At 41.0% G+C, this 21,560-nt stretch overlaps 1 protein-coding gene across 1 annotated transcript in view; it reads right to left on the bottom strand.

Annotated features, from left to right (window-relative positions):
* Nucleotides 1–21,560, bottom strand: part of ddx10 (DEAD (Asp-Glu-Ala-Asp) box polypeptide 10) — a 288,529-nt gene that overhangs the window by 244,308 nt on the left and 22,661 nt on the right. Inside the window, exons 3-5 of the mRNA XM_078545489.1 lie at nt 17,195–17,325; nt 15,223–15,381; nt 6,802–6,922 (exon numbers count right to left, since the gene is read on the bottom strand). Of these exons, the coding sequence (XP_078401615.1) occupies nt 6,802–6,922; nt 15,223–15,381; nt 17,195–17,325 (411 nt within the window). The remainder of the gene's footprint in view (nt 1–6,801; nt 6,923–15,222; nt 15,382–17,194; nt 17,326–21,560) is intronic.

Genomic DNA, 21,560 nt, shown 5'->3' on the forward strand with positions numbered 1-21,560 from the left:
ACAGATTTTAGCAACTAGAATCCCCCTCACAAGCTATACCAATCATCAGTCTGTGGTCTTCCCATACATCACCTCAGCTCTAGTCTCCCTACTGAAGTTATTCCAATAGCCTAATGAGTATAGTTCTACATCACAATCACCCCACTGCAACATGCTTGGTATGCAGGTCACTCATTCACTTCAATTCAGCGTTGGGTCACTCTACACTCTCAGTTAACATCTAACATCTCCATAAAGTGCAATCCAAAAACATACAACTTCTGCTTCTGTGATTACCTCAAGAATAAGCTCTCAATGCTATACAAGAATGTCAACTGGCACTAACTTGTACACATTCATGTCACAATCCAGGATAAAAATCTTCCACTTGAGCAATTTACAGTCTGTTAGGATACTTGCAGCTAAAACAATTTGTCTTCAGCATCTTCATACTTACTCTTCATCAGGCAATGAACATTCCAGGTATACAAACTCATGCACAATTTCTACCCAGCAATGTGGAAAATTGCCCAGTTATGTCCTGTCCACAAAAAGCAGGGCAAATGCAATCCTGCCAATTACAACTCCATCAGTTTAATCTCGGTCGTCAGCAAAGTGATGGAAGGGGTGGTCAACAGTGCTCTCAAGCAGCACTTAGCAATATTCTGTTCACTGACACTCAGTTTGGGTTGTGCCAGGGCCACTCAGCTTCTGACTACATTACAGCGTTGGTCCAAACGTGGACAAAAGAGCTGAACTTTAGAGGTGAAATGAGAGTGACTGCCCTTGACATCAAGGCAGCATTTGACCAAGTGCAGCATCAAGGAAAAGCTAAAACTGCAGTCAACGGGAATCAGGGGAAAGCTCTTCACTGGTTGGAGGCATACCTAACACAAAGGAAAATGGCTGTGGTTAATGAAGGTCAATCACCTCAGTCCCAGGACATCGCTGCAGGAGTTCCTTAGGGTAGTGTCCTGGGCTCAACCATCTTCATCTGCTTCATCAGTGATTTTCCCTCCAACATAATGTTATGATCCCCAACTAGGTTACCACTGGACAAGCCTGATCCCAGGATGGAACCCAGCTTGAGAGATCCTAACTTTTGTTTGTTTGTTTAGCTACGTGGAGAGTAGCTACTAAACAGAGTCACAGGAGTCAGCTGATGAACTTTTAACAAAAGAATAAAACATTTATTCAACAAGAAAAGATGAACTATATTACAATGCTCCTTCACCCACAGCTAATACTTTACAGATATATACAGATTTGTAAGGCTAGCACAAGTTACCAATTGGCAACCTGTGGTCAGACACACCACACTCTGAAAACAAGTGACAGATGCCACCTCAACCAGATGCTATGGATCTCTACTCAATTCTCCAGATTCTTGTCACACTGAGCCAACCAGAGTCACTGCAGTCCGTCTTTCACATGAGAGTTTCCAAATGCCACTTTCCAAGAACTCGCCTTGGAATCTGCTCCCAAACTGACACTTTCGCTCAAGCGTCATCCACAAGGGTTCACCTCCAGGGTTTTGAACTCTCCTTCCTACGTTCCTCTTCCCTGGGTCACCACATGATTTCAAGCCGTCTTCCACGCACTTTCTTTCACCGACTCAGCTGTCAACTGTACACCACTGCTTCACATGCCCATAGCAAAGAGTTACAGACCTTCAGCTGTCTCTTTGGACCTTCTTGCAAGCTGTTCTCACTTTAAATCTGCTTTCTGCAGCTTTTGTCTCTTTCAGCAGGATTTTCCCCTCATTAGGCGGGTGGGCCCAGGAGCGGCCGCAAGACAGGCCACCGCCCACGTTTGGGCCCCAAACACGCTAAAAGCCTCAGCACTGCCAGGGTGGGGGCAGGAGGAAGGCGAGCACTGAAGTCTGCGCTTATGCAGGGGAGTGCGCATGAAAAGCTCCCTGAAGGCACAGAGCTACCTCGGGGATCTGAAGAATTTTAAATATAAAAATAAACATTTTACATATGATATAAACATGACCCCACATGTGACTCAGTCGCATGAAGGGGGACATGTAAAAAAAAGTTTAAAATTGTGTGTGTGTGCTGTAACCATTGGAAACCTCATCCTGCCTGTGGATGAGGTTTCATTAACAGTGCAAAGGCTGCCTGACTTATTCACCCACCTGCCAACCGAACAGTTGAGCGGGCAGTGAAACAATACAAATTAATTGCTTAAGGGCCTTAATTGGCCTCTTAATTGTCAGTGGGCGGCTGCCACCTCTCGCATGCGCCCGCCGGCCAAAAGATTGCGAGAGCGCATGATGATGTCAGGACGCTCATCCGACCTCATCACACACTATTTCACTCCCGTTTGGGTCGGGCATATGCCCGCTCAAGGGACAAAAAATTCTGCCCTTTAAATCTGAAGCTTGGTGCCTTTGTCTCTGACCCTCACTCAACAAGGCCTTTTCCAGGTTCCTATCCTTCCTTTGACTAGAAGTTCTTTTTGGGACTTTCTCCTGTTCCACTCCCCTGAAATTCCTTAGCTTGGGGCTGGCTATCTGTCCCTTCTGTGGGGCTTCTGTTTGGCAGCTGTCTTCAAACTGAACTCAGAACTGCTGTTTCTTTAGTTTTTCTGCATATGTCTGTGGGAGGGACCTGCCTCTCTGGACCCCTGTTGCTAGGCAACAGCCCAGTTTCTCTGCTCTTGTTTGTTTAACTTAGATGCAACACTCGTAAACCTCTCATTAGAAATGCAGGCACATTTTAAAATGAGACCAAAACTCAATTTGACCTTTTCTTAACACAGATACAGAAATACAAATCAAGCTTAAACTTTAAAGCTAAACCTCATTCCTAAGACGTACAAATACCAATATAACTTACTTAAACTCTATTTCCTAACAATGAGGTCAGAAGTGGGTAAGTTCGCTGATGATTGCACAATATTCAGCAACACTTGCAACTCCTCAGATACTGAAGCAGTCCATGTCAATATGCAGCAAGACCTGAACATTCAGGCTTGGCCTGATCAGTGGCAAGTAATATTCGTGTCACACAAGTGCCAGGCAATGATCATCTCCAAGAGAGAATCTAACCATCTCCCCTTGACCTTCAATGGCATTACCACTGTTCAATCCCCCACTATCACTACGTCTGGGTTACCATTGACCAGAAACTGAACTGGACCAACCACATAAACACTGTGCCTGCAAGAGGTCAGAGGCCAGGAATTCTGGGGTGAGGAACACCTCCTGACTCCCCAAAACCCATCCACCATCTATAGTATTACGGACAGGAGAGGGGCAAGCAAATTGTACTAAGTTCTTCTCACCAGCTGTCAGTAAGCAGAAGGTATTTTAAATTATTTTTAGCATGCTGTAGCGTGTTTTCCAAAACCCTTGGTTTGCATTATTCCATATACTAATAACTCGCAGCAAACTCACGTTATGATTAACTCAGAAGGTTAGTTTATTTCACATTCAAAACCTGGAGGAGGAGCGTTCACAACTACACACACAGTAAAGGGGAGATAGAAAAAGGAGTTTTACAACTATGGAGAGTAACAGTACAAGAACCACATACATGAATATTAGTTCACGTGATTTCCAGAGACCTAGAAGTCAAAGTCCAAAGGGTGTTTCCTTCCTGGCAGACTTCAGACCCGATGAGCTTCTGGTTGGAGATGACAAGAAGAAAATCTTTGAAACGAATGGTGCTTTCTGTGCTTAGGCCACTTGGCAGGCATTGATCAGAGGCTTTTAAAACCAAGCAGGCTTCATGGAGTTGAGAGACGGTAACCAACAGCTTGCTTAGCTGGGCTCCTAGAGTCCTTACCAGTTCATGTTAAAACAGCAGTCTGCCTGTGAGGCCAAAAATGTAATATTAAAACTGTCCAAAAGGCCAGAGGAATGGGTCATGTGACATGGCCCATTAAGGGTTAATTGCAGTTTAACAATCATTTTCTGTGCTTCAAGCCAGAATTCCATTGTTCCCCTTTGGAGAGAGAGATGAGAAGGCTATTAGCATCTCTTTCGGATAATGAGTTCGATCTCCCGCTTTTGTGATAGTTCAGGTTGGGAAGTGTGTTTGTCTGCACTTCCTCTGCTTTCATTAATTACAAGGGGTCTGTACAATGAGGTGAGTGGTTCCGCAGGCTGAGAGGGGAACTCTTTTGTTCTTGTAACTCTTGGTGGTAGCTCCCAGAACAAAGGGCCAGTCCTGTGGTCATGTAACCTGTAGCAGCCATCTTTTTTTGTTCAGCAGAAATCCATTAAAAAAAATAGCAATAAGAATAAAGTTTTGATCATAAAGCGTTGGATCTCTTTTCATGTCTTAGGAACCCAACAACTAGGCACAAGTCAGGACAGGAATGCATGCTGATTGCATGCAGCAACAACAACACTCAAGAAGCTCAAGGCCAACCAGGACAAAGCAGCCTAGCTTGATTGGCACCCCATCCACTACCTGAAACATTCACTACCTCCACCACCAATGCAGTGTTAGCAGTGTGTACCATCTACAAGTCGCACTGCAGCAACTCACCAGGGCTCCTTTGATAGCACCTTCCAAGCCCACGAACTCTCCCACCTAGAGGGACCAGGTCAGCAGATGCATGGGAACACCACCACTTGCAAGTTCCCCTCCAAGCCACTCACCATCCTGACTTGGACCTATATTCGCCGTTCCTTTACTGTCGCTGAGTCAAAATCCTGGAACTTCCTTCCTAACAGGACTGTGGGTGCACCTACTCCACATGAACTGCAGCGGTTCAAAAAAGCGACTCACCACCACTTTCTCAAGGGCAGTTAAGGGTGGGCAATAAATGCTGGCTAAGCTAGTGATACCCACATCTCGTGAATGAATAAAAAGCTTCCATCTCCAAACCATTTTCCTCACACCAGCTATGAAAATTTCAATCTTCCCTGATCTTAATATACATTTCTTTACACTACAGGCAAACATTTGTTCTTCTTTCACTGAGTCTCTCTTTTTTCAGCATGTAAGTCCTTGCTCATCAAGAATACAGTAACCAAGAATGCAGAAAATAGTACCATCCTCCACATACTGCAGTTCCCTGGCCTACCCTTGGAAAGTCAGCGAACAACTTGGACCCAATCAGAGCCCTTCGTTCACTTTAAACCATTCTGACATTCTCATGTAAATTTTCATGTCTTTGGACATCATCTTTTATAAGTTGATAGTAGTAAGATGCTGCTCAATAGCTCCAATTCCCACACAACATGTTCCTAATATCATGTGTATTATTGAAGACAGAGTGAAGGCCAGGCACTTTGCCAGACGCAGGGTGGATAGGAAAAGAAGTTACCATGGCCAATCTTACATATTTCTTAGATGTCAGCTAAAGAGCAATTAGAAAATGCACAGCAAAGGGAGATCCTAAAAAGCAATAGGAAAATAACGGAAAACTTTGACTTCTTTCAATTAGAAGAACCCCTGAATATTTCTGGCTAATCACTATTTATAACAAGGTTAATGTTAGCTGGCCTTAACTGGTAGCTGACTGATTCTGCAACACTTATCAGCTAATTGTAATACAATGCACAGGAACAGCAACATTCTACACCACAGAGTAACAAAGCATTGCAATCTCAGACAGACAGATTCCAATCTCAGCTGTGCCAACAGGGGCAGTTCAGTCCTATTCCTCAGCACCTATTCCAGGACATTCATAACGTCCAACTTCAAAGCAGTGTTATCAGTTGTACAGAAGCACGCAGTTTTTTTCTTCATTTTACATAACCTAGGGCAACCTGCTATCACACAAAAAGAATTGTTTTTAAACTCAAATTCTTCAGAATGACAAGGATGCATCACTCGTCACAACTACATTCTCAAAACTATTTAAATATGAATGATAATTTTAAAACAAATGGATAAACATATTAATTTAGAAGATAAAAGACAAGTTGAAGGCAAGTAACTGTCACTCAAAGTAATCATCCATTTTATAGGCAAAAAATGGTCATCAGAATTGGTTTTTTTGTTGCAACCTGGAGACCTTCAATCACATTCCTCTTACTACCTAACCATTCCAGTGTTTACGAACAGAATGCGTCCCCATTATTCCACAGAGGCTCCAAAAAAACAATAGTCGTAAGCTCAGACCACACTGAAGGCCACTCCAGAGGTGAACGGTTCTGGGAAACCATTTCGCTCACCAGGTACCCTGCAGTCCCAGAATATGGTATTTCCCCAGAATCCTGCAGAGTTGTTTACAAGCTGGGCTGAACCTGTAGACTTCACTGTTCCCTGTGCAGCTTCTCTGGAACACAAAGGGATGTCACTGAAGAGGTCTGGGAGAAAAATGGTTCAAGGGTTTCCACAGGAATAATATGCGATTGGACAAAATTTGTTAAATAATCCTCAGCGTGCTAAGAATTGCGCTGACAACCAATTTAAGATTGTCAGTCAGGCTTGCAGTGTGGTACATTTGTGTGTACTGGAGGCTACATATATTAATACACAGGGCCCTGTTCTTTGCAGACAGAAAGAACATGTACACACATTGCGCCTGTTTCAGCTAAACAAAATAAGTGACGGCCATTCGCTGACTCATTCCTCAGGGCAATGCCTTGATCAGAGTCAAGCTGCCTGGTTTAAATTTCAAACAATGTTCAGCAGTTAACTGACAGTCACCATGGTGCATTCTCCATGGCAACACCTCATGTCCTGATGAGTGCAAGACAAAGCTTCAGCATGTCTCCTTTTTTCAGCAATACTTGAATAGTAACATTCGTGCTTTTACAAGGTATCAAAGAAAACTCTGCTGAGAATGCTGTTTTTCTCCTGAACAGAAAGTACTGCCCCAGATACATTTCCCTTAAATAAATGCACGTACCAAGCATTTGCAGGTTAGAAGCATGGAAGTAGGTTGTCTCATCCATATGCTGCAGAAGACGACCAGGAGTGCAAATGACAATATTGGTGCGATGGATCCTTTCAGACTCTACTTTCAGGTCCTATTGTAAACAAGAATATACATTCAACATCTCATTTAAACGATCACCAATGTCAGGCAACAGAAGCAGGTAAGAGAGAATTGATGCAAGCCTGAAACATGTCCTAATTAAATTGTTCAGATGCAGAAGTGGTAGTCCACTAACACCTTTAGAGATTTTAAAAATTAAATTAAAACTTTTATTAACAAAAGAAAAGAATTCAAACACATACACAAGATTACAGTTACTTGATATTATAACAAATCCCAAAATTCCTAATTAACCTGACTCCCAACTACACAACCCCTTTAAGGCAACAGTCCAAAATAGATGTTAAATTTAAATAGGCAATCCAGCAAGGTTACTACAGCACCCATTCGACAGTGGGATCCCAAAGGCTTTTAACATAACTTTAGTTACTGGAGCGGCACTTCTTCAGAGTGGCTAGTGGCTTTTCCCAAGTCTGGTTCACATGGTGTATCTTTGCAGATTTTCCATGGCCACACCCCCACAGAGACTTCCATCCTTCTTTATGTGTGTTTCCCTCTCTTTAATGTATAAAATTCCATTGTTCTACATTTCTTTGGAAATTTACTTTCTCCATACTATAAAAATCTTTCATATTATCAATATGGCCTTTTCCTTTATTTTTTGGGAAAAATAAACGTATTGCTTTGCCTCACTTATCTTGTTAGTTGTAAACATTACACCATCCCTTTGAAAATCAAACAACCCTTTCACTTATCTAAAAATGCAAATTTCATTCACACCCTGTGGATCCCTCATCCTAGCTTATCCACCTCATTTCAAAAGTCTGTTTTACACCTACTCTTTTGATAATTCCAATCTTGTAGTCTAAGCGTCTCTATTCTAATTAAATCAGTGACACAGACAGAACCATCCACACTCACACCCATAAGCTTACAATAATATTATGAAAAATATGATAATATGTTGTCACAAAACTATCAATATGAAAGATAAGTAACAGAGGAAAAAAGTGGAACAATGAGAGAAATGCAGGGAATCAGAGCAAAACATTGATCCTAAAGTAGCAGAGTATAATGTGACAAATATATGGTAAATAGGATGTAAGAAATTGCTCAGATAAATATCAAGCATTTCTATAAACATTTTCACCACATGCAGGTGTTATGAAATAATAATTTTCATAATACTTTTCTGATTTATTATAAAGTAAGTTTATGGGATAAGTTTAGCTGGGTCTGGCTGTGTGATTTAATTACATTTGGAGTCAAGTAGGCTGCAAGTTTAAATCATCAAAATAAGCTAGGTGCTTGATATGCTAATAAGTAAACATGGATGATGGCTTAGCATGTAATGTGAAGGGAATTTGCATTTTTAGATAAATGAAAAGGAGATTTGGATTTCAAAGGGATCGCAGTCAAACTAGCCAAATAAGCAAGGCTAAGGAATGTTTATTTTCCCAAAGGTTACTGACAATAAATAGTAGCAACGTGAATTTTTTTATATTATGAAGCAGATGCAGTTTCAAAGGCATATGAAACAATAGAATTTACATCTTAAAAAGTGAAAAACATGTATAAAGGAGAATGAGGCTGTGTGTCAGGAGAAAGCCATGTGAGATCTAACAGAAGTGTGTGAAATAGCCTTAATGAAGCCTCCAGTATTTGTGCATAAGTCTGCTGTCTACCAAAACCGAAGCTGGAGAAAAGCCATTTAGAATTCCACTGTCCAGGGTATTGTGTTAATTTGTTGGATCTGTTTAAAATCTAAAATCTATTTTGGACCGTTGTCTTAACGGGGGTGTAACTGGGAGTCGGATTAATTAGGAATTTTAGGAATTATTATAGTATTAATTGTAGTCTTATGTATGTGCTTGACATCTTTTATTTTGTTAAAAGATACTTTAATTTAATTTCTTTACATCTCAAAGTCTTGGTGGGCTTATTACTTCTGAATTCAGGTATGCATCTCAAAATACAAATTGCAAAAGCGCTGTGATAGCGCAGCCAAGTTTCCTTCATGGATTTGGTCTGTCCGGCTCACATCATCTGCTACGCCACAACATAGGTGAAAAAGAATGAGGACAATAAAAGTTCTGGCACAATACTAATTAAGGGATGAGCAAATACATTATTTTCTGTGTTCGTAGGCAATCTCCGAAGCACAGAAGTTGAATATCCCAGGGAACAGAGAGAAGGCCAGAGTAAGAAGAAAAACTGGAAATTTCAGATACAGTAGTCACTTACTGGCTGAGAAAGTTAAAGGAAAGCACGAACTCAATAACTCTCAGCAAAGATATATTCCAGAGAAAGAAAAACTCTACAAGGAGGATGAATCATTGGTGGCTAGCTAAGGAAGTTAAGGATGGCACCAATCGAAAGAAAAGGCGTACAATGCTGCGAAGATTAGTCAAAGGCCAGGAGATTGGGAAAATATTTAAAAACCAGCAATGGATGACTTAAAAATAAAGGAGAATTTAGAATACAAGAGTAAACTAGTAAGAAATATAAAAACAGAAAGTAAGAGCTTCTACAAGTATATAAAAGGGAAGCGAGTAGCTAAAGTAAACCTGGGTCCCTCAGGTGATGAGACTGGGGAACTAACAATGGGAAACAAGGAAATCAAAGAGACTTTGAACAAGTATTTTGCATCCATCTTCACAGTAGAAGACACTAAAAGCATCCCAAGAACAGCTGAATATCACGGAGCCAAAGTGAGGGAGGAACTGAAAACAATAACTATCACTAGAGAAAAAGTACTAGGAAAACTAATGGGACTAAAGGTTGACAGATCCCCTGGACCTGATGGCCTGGATCCTGGTGTCTTAAAAGAAGTGGCTGCAAAGATACTACATGCATTTGTCACAATCTTCCAAAATCTCTTTGATTTAGAAAGACCCTAGCAGATTGGAACCACAAATGTAATGTCCATATTTAACAAAGGAGGGAAGCAGAAAGAAGGGAACCTTAGGCTAGTCAGCCTAATGTCTGTCATTGGGAAATGCTGGGGGAATCCATTGTTAAGGAAGTAGTCACAGAACATTTAGAAAATCATAATACAGTCAAGCAGAGTCAACATGGTTTTATGAAAAGTTTGACAAATTTAGAGTTCTTTGAGGATGTAACAACTATAGTGGATAAAGGGGAACCAGTAGATGCATTGCATTTGGATTTCCAAAGGCCAATTGTTAAGGTACTATATAAAGGCTACTGCACAAGATAAAAGCTCATGGTGTTAGAGTAATATAGCACGGATAGAGGTTTGGCTAACTTATATGAAACAGAGTCTCAGGACAAATGTGTCAGTTTGCCAACCTAGAAATATCTAGCGGGGTTCCACAGGGATCAAGAGTTGGGGTCTCAACTATTTACAATCTATGTTAATGACTTGGATGAAAGGACCAAGTGTATTGTAGCCAAATTTGCTGATGATATAAAAATAGGTAGAAAAGCAAATTGTGAAGAGGGCACAAAATAGTCTGCAAAGGGATTTAGATAGGTTAGGCAATAGGCAAATATTTGACAGATGGAGTATAATGTGGGAAAATGTGAGGTTGTCCACTTTGGCAGGAATAGAAAAGCAGAATATTACTTCAATGGAGAGACTGCAGAATGCTGTAGTAGAGGGATCTGGGTGTCCTCATATATGAATCAAAAAGATAGCATGTAGGTAGGGCAAGTAATTGGGGAAGCAAATGGAACGTTGGCCTTCATTGCAAAGGGTATGGAGTATAAAAGTAGGGAAGTACACAGGACATTGCTGAAACCACACCTAAAACTGAATACAGTTTTAGTCGCCTTATTTATGGAGGGATATACGTGCATTGGAAGCAGTTCAGAGAACATTCACGAGGTGGTTTCCTGGGATGAAGGATTATTTTAGGAGGAAAGGACCTAGACTCATTGGAGTTTAGAAAAATGAATCTTGTTGAAACTTGACAGGGTAGATGCTGCGAGGATGTTTCCCCTCATGAGGAAATCTAGAACTAAGGGGCGCAGTTTCAGAATAAGTGGTTCCCCATTTAAGTCAGAGGTGGGGAGGAAATTATTTTCTCAGGCAGTAGTTAATCTTTGGAATTCTCTTCTCCAGAGAGTAATTGAGGCTGTATCATTGATTATTCAAGACTGAGATTTTCTTCTACAAGGGAGTTGATGGTTCTGGGAGGGCAAGCAGGAAAGTGGAGTAAAGACCACAATCAGATCAGCCACAATCTTATTGAATGACCATGTGGACTCAAGTGGCTGAATGGCCTACTCCTGCTCCTATTTCTTATGTTCTTCAGGGACCAGGTCCAGAAGGGCTTCATAGGAGAGAGGACTTAAAGAAGTGGTAGCAAAATTGGAAGCAGCACCCAAAGTAGCTAACATTGATAAAAATATAAAAATAAGGGGCACAGGGGTCATCCAGGAAACTACACACTATAATCTAATACCTAATTCCTCTATTGAGTAGAGGATTCAAGGAATCAAACACGAAGATAAAAGCAAAATACTGCGGGTGCTGAAATCTGAAATAACTGAAAATGCTGGAAAAACTCAGCAGGTCGGGCAGCATCTGTGGAAAGAGAAACAGAGTTAACGTTGAGTCCGTATGACTCTTGTTCAAAGCTCTGAAGAGTCATGTGGACTGGAAACGTTAACTCTGTTTCTCTCTCCACAGATGCTGCCAGACCTGCTGAGTTTTTCCAGCATTTTTAGTTAGTTCAAGGAATCAAGATGTGTTAAAAACCCCTAAATAATTTTGGAAAAATGGAGGTGTTGTAACTTTATGGGATGGAAGTCCCACATGTAACAAATTCACTACAATATCAAGCAAATTACAAATCCTGTTGACAATGGAAACTTTGTGGAAGAGTTATTTAGATTTCGGCCAAGTTTAGCTTACTTGCCAGGTAAATAATTAGTGTGCAAGGCAGGAAGGCATCGAATAGAAGGCAAGCTTCATATCATTGAAAATTGGCTTAACCAGAAAAAGGAGGGTTGTTATCAAAGCTTTGTCAATGTGGGAAGAGGTCAATAATTGGGGGCCACAGAGGTCAGTGCTGGGGCCACTTCTATATACAAACAATTGAGAACGAGGGGCAGAAGCAAAGCCGTCCAAGTTTGTAGATGACACTAACTTAGAGTGTGTTCAAATAATAGGCAAGGGTTTTCCCAATATACAGTTGTATCAAGGCTTCCTGACTTTTATACTCCATCCCCCTTACAATAAAGGCCAACATTCCAATTGCCTTCCTTATTACCTGCTGCACCTGCATGCTAACTTTTTGTGATTCATTTATGAGCACCAGATCCACCCATAACACAGCATTCTGCAGTCTGTCTCCATTTAAATAATATTCTGCTTTTCTATTCTTCTTGCCAAAGTGAACAAAGTCACATTTTCCCACATTATACTCCATTTCAATTGTTTTGCCTATTCACTAAACCTATCTATATCCCTTTGCAGTCTCTTTGTATCCTCCTCACAACTTGTATCATTGGCAGATTTGGATGCAATACAGTCAATCCCTTCATTCAAGTCATTAATATAGATGCTAAATAGTTGAAACCCCAGCACTGATTCCTGTGACACTCCACTAGTTACAGTTTCCCATCCTAAAAATGGCCCATTTATCCCAACTCTGTTGCCTGTTAGTTAGCCAGTCCTCTATCCATGCTAATATATCACTCCCAATACCATAAGTTCTTATCTTGTGCAGGAACCTCTCATGTGGCATATTATCAAATGCTTCTGGGAAATCCAAATACACTAAATCTACTGATTCCCCTTTATCCACCCTGCCTTTTACATACTCAAAGAGCTCTCATAAATCTGTCAAATAAGATTTGCCTTTCACAAAATCACATTGACCTGATTGCATTATGATTTTCTAAATGTCCTGCTACTACCTCTTTAATAATGGATTCTACCAATTTTCCCCAATGGCAGATGTTCAGCTAACTGGCCTGTGGTTTCCTGCTTTCTGTCTCCCTCCTTTTCTGAACAGAGGTGTTGCATTTGCAGTTTTCCAATCTGCTGGGACCTTTCCAGAATCTAGGGAATTTTGAAAGATTACAAACAATGCATCCACTATCTCCGCAGCCACTTATTTTAATACCCCAGGATGCAGGTTAGTACTGTGTACAATTCTGATTATCATACTATACGCAAGAATACCCAGGCTTCAGGAGCAGTGCAGAAAAGGGCAACCAAATGCTGTGGTAGCTTAAGGCAATGGTTCTCAAACTGAAGTCCACGGACCCCTGAAGGTTCATTAAGACTTTCCAGGAATTCTGCAAAATCATCTGAAAAGTAAGATTCAGAGACCTAGAGAGGAGAGGGACTTCACAGAGTAGCTGGGATGTGTCAACGAATTCAGCTGACCTGCTTTTATTTATATACCTTTATTGGGTGACCACAATTAGTGGCCCAGAGTAAGCAAAAGAGGGACAGCCAGAGATGGGCTTGGTGCAAGCCAGGAAGCAAGAGCAGAGTGCAGCCACCATCATGTGAGGAGAGGCATGTGCATGGAGAAGTGCTGAGAGTGGCACAAAGACTGACAATGTAAATGACCATCTGGTTGCCTCTTGATTTCTGCTGATTTTGGGTCAAACAGTGGAAGAGAATACATTGAACTTGTTTGAAAGTGCCAGTGAACATAGGATACGTAGGTTATTAAGTTTACCAGTCAAATAATTTCACTAATCTGACAAACATTTATGTTGTTTGTATTACATGAACATTTTACATGGTAAATAAGATTCCTGTATTCATTTCGCAAGAGAATATTCATATAGTATTATAATTTAGATGCCAGGGTGGGGGATACATGATCACTCGTCCATTTTAAAAGTAATCTTTCAATCAAAGGTTAAAGAATATTAGCTTATGTCATCAGCTTTAGAGAGTTTGAAAAATCACCTTTACTGTGAAGAAGAAAATTAAGGGACGGTGGTACTTAAGCATTCAAAGAACTTTAACTTAACAGATAAATAGAAACTCAATATGTCTAGGCCTAAAGCTGTCCGCCCCTCTAATTGTCACTCCTCCTTTAAGACACTCATTAAAAGCCACCTTTTTCACTTGTCCCAATATCTCTATCTAGCTCAGTGTCAAATTTTAATTGATAAATCGCTCTGTGAGGCATTCTAGGACGTCTTATGATGTTTAAGATGCAATATAAATGCAAGCTGTTATTATTGTTGATGGTTGAAATTGTCACAAACTATAGAACCAGGAGACATGGGTTCCAACTTAGTTGCAGGAAAATGCACAGATCATTCAGATTGAATTACTGAGGGTAGCAAAAGTATTCAGGCCAGCAAGGGCAGATAGTAGAGAAATTTCAGGAGACAGCCAAGGATATATATGGGTGTGGGCAGGGGAGAAGTATTAGATTTGCCATGCTCCAAATAACTGGCAATGGAGTTCATAATGCCATCAATTTGCAGCATAAATTTCAATGGAATATAAAGAGAGAGCGAGAGAGAGAGAGAGAGAGAATGTGAACGAGAGCGGGGGGAGACAGAGAAAGAGCAAGAGAGGACAGAAAATAAAGTTTTTAAAAATGTTTAAAATGTCATTTTTTAAATCTGCAACAACAATTAATAACTGAAGAAATAATAGTTAATTTTCAGAGTCGGAGAGGTTAATTGGCAGTAATTTACACTAATCACATAATTAAAAGGGTACCTAGACTTGAAATGACAACATTTAACTTGCCGTAGCGAGTTTAATTCATATCTATCAGGCAAATATATCTTTTCACCGTTTTATTTATTTCAAAAGTGCACAGACAGCAAGATGCCCCTTTCAAAAAGCCAACAGTGCAACTTTACAATTTGGGCAGCAGCTTTTGGGTCTGGAATTTAAACACACATCAGCCTGAAGTTGTAGCACCATTTACATATAAGTAACAGCAAGTGCCATTATTCTCACTTTGTTTTGAGAGCAAAATCAAGATCAATGTGTCCAATTAGATGGCAATTTTAAGACAAAATATTTGTAAATGTAAGATTTTCTTTTCTATTAACAAATACTTTCAATCTTCCCAGATAGATCTAATAAACCTACAAACTGAAGGAAAATAATTTGCAAATTCAGCATCAAATTCAGTAACCTCCACTAAGGTAATATTTAACCTTTGTAGTAATTCTGGAATAACCTGAGCAATGTACAGTTCCCAGGCGAAACTCATTGTTTGGCATGCCAAAAACTGGTCACTTTATAGCAAATACCCACAATATAGGTTCACCTAATATTATTCTTATAAAAATATTTTATCTTTAACGTGGCTTTAAACTTTAACCCAAAGGTAAAATAGTTCCAAAACTACAGTCCTTAATACCTACCTTTCCTCCTATTACAAGTCCAGCTGAAAATTCATGATTTTTCCCCACTTTGCGCAGAACTTCAAAGGTCTGATAGGCCAGTTCTCTTGTAGGAGATATGATGAGAACACCTAATCCATCTTCCGATGTCCATTGCTGACGATAAAGACATTCCAGTACCTACAGAGTGGCAGGCATACTGTTATCAGCTTAAACTTGGAGGCTTATTTAATAAGTTGACATAATTCTTGTGTTTTCTGCTGCTTAATGATCAACTTTCCTCCGAACCAAATGCAATGACCATGGGCCAAATGCTGTGTACACATCTGAGTTTGCCATTTGTACAATTTCTTGACAGTCAGCAGTAAAATTGGTATCAAGTTATTGGAAATTATTTGTTAGTTGTACAACTGATACATGTAGTAACTACGATATGGCCTAAATAAGCAGATTCACATTACTTGACAAAACATAATGCACATTTATCCACCGTTTTGTAACATTTAAAATAGTGTACCTGGTCAACAGATTCAGCAACAGTGCAACAATCAAATTAATCATGTCTTAGGTCCACTCACCAAATACTAAACAAATGTCATAAGAGACTGGAATCCTATATAAATAACACCAAATAATTACTAAGTTGAGTGCAGCTCCAGCACTTGGTTAGCAACTTGCCTTACAAGCAGCAAGTCTACTAAATTCACAAGAGCTGACAGAGGATGTTGTGTTAGGTTGCACCAAATCACTTGCCCTAGTCAACAAGGCTCCGTTCATAGAATGGCAATAGGCCTAGAGCAGTCACCCTTTCATGCAGATTTCCAGAAAGAAGGGTGGATGGGGGTTTGGGGGACAAAAAGTGCTCAATTTTCAATACCATACTTGAAGGTTTTATAATAATATGTTAAACAAATAATGCTGAAATGTTGAAGTCAGCCATGAAGCAATGGCGGACCTCGAAGAAAGCTGCCCACAGAGATCTAGCAATTGCTAGGATGCGGTTTTCCCTTTTCACGATGGTGGTTTAAATCTGGCAGCAAGCCCAGGGAATCTCTTGGTGAATCTGGCAGCAAGTCAAGGAAATCTTTTGGTGTGCAGCAGCAGTGAAATCAGTAAGCAGCCAATCACACGGAAATATTCACACACCAAACCAGGAAGTTAAAAGTATTTCACATCCCTCACCTATATTTTAAATTTTAAGAAGGTGAAGTAAATTGATTATTATTTTAGCTTATTTCCTAATTCAAATATAAATTTTAAAATAAACATTTTAAAAGTGGAATTTTTTAAATTGTGGAAAAATTTAACATTCTACAAATATAAAATTAGCTTCTCAGAAAGTTAGCATGTCATTAAAAGCTATTTATGTTTCATTCTACAAGATGTAACTTTTTCCAAGGGACCTTTTCTTTATGGGGGGTTGGTGGCGCAAGAGTAGAAGTTCTCATCAATTCAACTGATGTTCCACTGATCGCATTCTGGTGATCTCTGGTGATTTCCACATTATTCTGCACATGTTCGGGCTCCAAAAGATTATGTCAGTTTCAGTAGAATAACGACGGCAAAACTCTTGACAGTTTCAGCATCATTACCACCGCTAACTCCGGGTCTATACATAAAATAAGTCAACGTCCTTTTGGCAACGCACACAGGAAGTGAAGACCAAGCATTGCAGGTTAAAGGACAGGAGAATAATTGGAACAGAGTGCGCAAATAGAACATCATTCCTATGTTCAAGGTAAACATTTGGTTATTTGTATTTCTATAGATTCTTAAATCCACAATTATAATTGAAACTGCTTATTTAAACTTGTCAGATTGTAATTACAACATCTTGTCAAAAGTGCACATGGACACAAGATTATACAAAATTCTATTACCAAACAAACTTGCATACTATTTCATAAATTTTTGTTCATTTTATCTTGGCCTAGGTCTTCCAAATCAACTATTCATCAATAGAAACCCCCCTCCTTTAATCCCAGTCACTTACAGGAATAAGAAATGCCAATGTCTTCCCAGATCCAGTCTTTGCAGCACCAAGAATATCTTTTCCTTGTAAGGCTAGGCCAATTGTCTGCTTCTGTATTTCAGTGGGAATACGATATTGAGCCCCCATCAAGCCTACAAAAGATAATACAGTCTTTACAAATTTAACAGATTAAGCTAAATCTGCTGTATAATTCAAACACAGGTTATATTGTCAGTAGCTTTTTACACTCCACAACTCGAATCGATCAGAAGTACTGTTCTGAACAGAGCCAATATACTAACAAAATATATATCTTGTAATATGAAGAGTCAAGAACTTTTTGACACTGGTATTTCAATATTTCCTTAGAGCAATATTCCACCCAAGATGAGATGCACATTAAAATGGCCCACGAACCTGAAAGTAAATTATTAAAAATGAATTACCTATTTTCAGAACCTGAATGGCTAGAATATATTCTGCACCAAAAAAAAAGCTAATTTCAAAAATGGACCTATCCCAGCCTCTTGAAAAATATAAATATAGTATGAATGCACTGCTTCAACGTCTGGGTTGGAAGGGTGGTGACATCTTTTTACAAGTTTGTGCTGTCATTCCAGTCTCACACAATTTTTTAATACCTAGAACTCCACAAAAAAAATTACAAAGCACAATTACAACATCAATGATAAGTACGTACTATATGAAACAGGAAACGGTCCCTACAGTGAGAGCTATACGGAAGCAGCACAGTTCCAACATAGAATTACAGCTACTCATTTCTGTGATCATCACCAACTGACATACTTGCAGATTCATATAGATATTAACAGTAAAATTAAATAATTTTCAGCTTACTTCTGAAGGAAGCTAGACTCACAAATAAACACCCTTTTCCAGGCAACAGTCCAAATAGATTCTTAATCTCTAAAACATCCAGTGATTATATTCTCTTTACATATGTAAAGAGTACAGGCTAGGAGCTATCTCCATGCTTAGGTCTTTTCCCATCTCTGCTCAACACCAAACTAAGCCCCTGGGTCTGAGTCATGTGGCTTCCTACATCACTGTGTGGGCAGTACTGTACTCAGTCCTACATTAACCTTGTATGTGCCAAACCCTTATAATACACACACTGCTGCCGCTGTGCATCGGTGCTGGAGGAAGTGAATGTTGAAGGTGGTGGATAGGGTATCAAGCGGGCTGTTTTCTCCTGCATAGTGTCCAGCTTCTTGTGTTGTTGGAGTTGCACTCATCCAGGCTAGTGGAGAGTATTCCATCACACTCCTGACTTATGCCTTGTAGATGGTGGACAGGCCTTGGGGGGAGTCAGGCAAGTTATTCTCCACAGAATTCCCAGGCTCTGACCTGGTTTTGTAGCCACAATATTTATGTGGCTGGTCCAGTTCAGTTCCTCATCAATGGTAACCCCAGGATGTTGATAGCGGGAGATTCAACGATGGTAATGCTGTTGAATATCATGGGAAGATGGTTGGATTCTCTCTTGTTGGAGATGCTCATTGCCTGGCACTTGTGTGGCACGAACGTTACCTGCCATTTATCTTCGCAAGCCTGAATGTCGTCCAGGTCTTGCTCCACATGGACAGGGACTGCTTCAGTATCTGAGGAGATGCGAATGGTGAACATTGCACAGTCATCAGCGAACATCCCCACTTAAGATGGAAGGAAGATCACTGATGAAGCTGCTGAAGATGCTTGGGTCCAAGACACTATTTTGAGGAACTCCTGCAGCAATGTCCTGGGACTGAGATGATTGACCTCTAACAACCACAACCATCTTCTTTTGTGCTAGGTATGACTTCAACCAGTGGAGAGTTTTCCCCCGCACCAATTCCCATCGACTCCAGTTTTGCCTTTTCCTTGATGTCACGCTCAGTCAAAAGTTGCTTTGATGTCAAGGGCAATCACTCTCACCTCACCTCTGGAGTTCAGCTCTTTGGTCCATGTTTGGACCAAGGCTATAATGAGATCAGGAGCTGAGTGGTCCTGGTGGACCCCAAACTAAGCATCAGTGGGCAGGTTATTGCTAAGTAAGTGCCACTTGATAGCACAGTTGACGATCCCTTCCATCACTTTGCTGATGATCAAGAGTAGACTGATGGGGCCATAATTGGCCAGGTTGGATTTGTCCTGCTTTTTGTGGACAGGACAGGACATGCCTAGGCAATTTTCCACATTGCCAGGTAGATGCCAGTGTTGTAGCCATATTGGAATAGCTTGGATAGGGGGTGCGGCTAGTTCTGGAGCCCAAGTCTTCAGTACTATTGCCAGGATATTGTTAGGGCCCATAGCCTTTGCAGTATCCAGAGCCTTCAGCCATTTCTTGATACCACATGGATTGAACCAAACTGACTGAAGACTGGCACCTGTGATGCTGGGGGCCTCAGGAGCAAGCCAAGATGGATCATCCACTCGGCACTTCTGGCTGAAGATGGATGCAATTGCTTCAGCCTCATCTTTTGCACTGATGTGCTGGGCTCCTCCATAATTGAGGATGGGGATATTTGTGGATCCTCCTCCTCCAGTGAGTTGTTTAATTGTCCACTACTGTTCATGACTGGATGTGGCAGGACTACAGAGTTTAGATCTGATCTGTTGGTTGTGGGATCACTTAGTTCTTCTATTGCATGCTGCTTTCTGTTTGGCATGCAAGTAGTCCTGTGTTGCAGCTTCACCAGGTTGACACCTCATTTTTAGGTATGCCTGGTGCTGCTCCTGGCATGTCCTCCTGCACTCTTTATTGAACCAGGGTTGATCCTCAGTTTGATGGTAATGGTAGAGTGAGGGATATGCCGGGCCATGAGGTTGCACATTGTGGTCGAGTACAATTCTGCTGCTGCTGATGGCCCACAATGCTTCATGGATAGCCAGTTTTGAGTTGCCACATCTGTTTGAAATCTATTCCATTTAGCACAGTGGTAGTGGAGGATATCCTCAATACGAAGGCGGGATTTTGTCTCTGCAAGGACTTTGCGGTGGTCACTCCTACAATATTGTCATGGACAGATGTGTCTGCGACAGGCAGGTTGGCGAGGATGAGGGATGAATAGGTCTTTCCCTCTTGTCGGTGACCTCATTACTTGCCAAAGACCCAGTCTAGCAGCTGTATCCTTTAGGACTCAGGCAGCTCGAACAGTAGTGGTGCTACCAAGCCACTCTTGGTGATGGACATTGAAGTCCCTCACCCAGAGTGCATTCTGTGCCCTTGCCACCCTTAGTGCTTCCCCAAGTAGTGTTCAACATGGAAGAGTACTGATTCATCAACTGAGGTGGTAATCAGCAGGAAGTTTCCTTGCCCATGTTTGACCTGATGCCATGATACTTCATGGGGTCCAGAGCTGATGTTGTGGACTCCCAGGGCAACTCCTTCCCAACTGTGTACCATTGTGCCGCCACCTCTGGTGGGTCTGTCATACCCAGGGATGATGATGGTGATGTCTGGAACGCTGTCTGTAAGATATGATCCCTTGAGTATGACTATGTCAGGCAGTTGCTTGACTGGTCTGTGGAACAGCTCTCCCAATTTTGTCACAAGCCCCCAGGTGTTAGTAAGGAGTACTTTGCAGGGTCAATAGGGCTGGGTCATTTCCAGTGCCTAGGTCAATGCTGGGTGGTCTGTCCAGTCTCATTTCTTTTAGACTTCATAGTAGTTTGATACAACAGCGTGGTTTGCTAGGTCATTTCAGAGGGCATTTAAAGATCAACCACATTGCTGTTGGTGTGGAATCACATGTAGGCCAGACCAGGGAGGGAAGGCAGATTTCCTTCCCTAAAGGGCATTAGTGAACAAGATAGGTTTTTATGACAATCGGCAATGGTTTCGTGGTCACCATTAGACAAGCTCATAATTCCAGATTTATTTATTGAATTTAAATTTCACCAACTGCCGTGATGGGATTTGAACCCATATCCCCAGAGCATTGGCCTGGGTCTCTGGATTACCAGCCCAGTGACATTACCACCATGCCAGTGCCTCCTTCTTTTGTCACATTATAAACCTCTTCTTTTGCTATCCCTAACTTCTTTAGTAAATCATGGATTCATCTTTCTTGCTGAGTTTTTACTTTTCACTAGGATTTTTCACAAGTGTTTCTGTTGAACCCGCCCGGTTTTTGCAGAGTTTTCCCTTTCTCCACAGGCACGCTGGGCTCATCCTTGACTGAAACAACCCAAAATGCTGAACTATGCACGTGCAGCCCACTCCCGGTCGGTGCACGTACAGAAACTCCGGGGTCTGTCATTCCCGACATCTGCTCTCGACAAGAAGGTAAGTTGGCTTTCATATCACTTCCAATAAATCAAGGATATGGACAGTCCCTAACTTTTATTTATGCATTCTTAAACTCTCCTACACAGAATTTAAGTT

This window comes from Cetorhinus maximus, chromosome 7 (assembly GCF_964194155.1).
Source record: "Cetorhinus maximus chromosome 7, sCetMax3.hap1.1, whole genome shotgun sequence".
NCBI classification, from domain to species: Eukaryota; Metazoa; Chordata; class Chondrichthyes; order Lamniformes; family Cetorhinidae; genus Cetorhinus; species Cetorhinus maximus.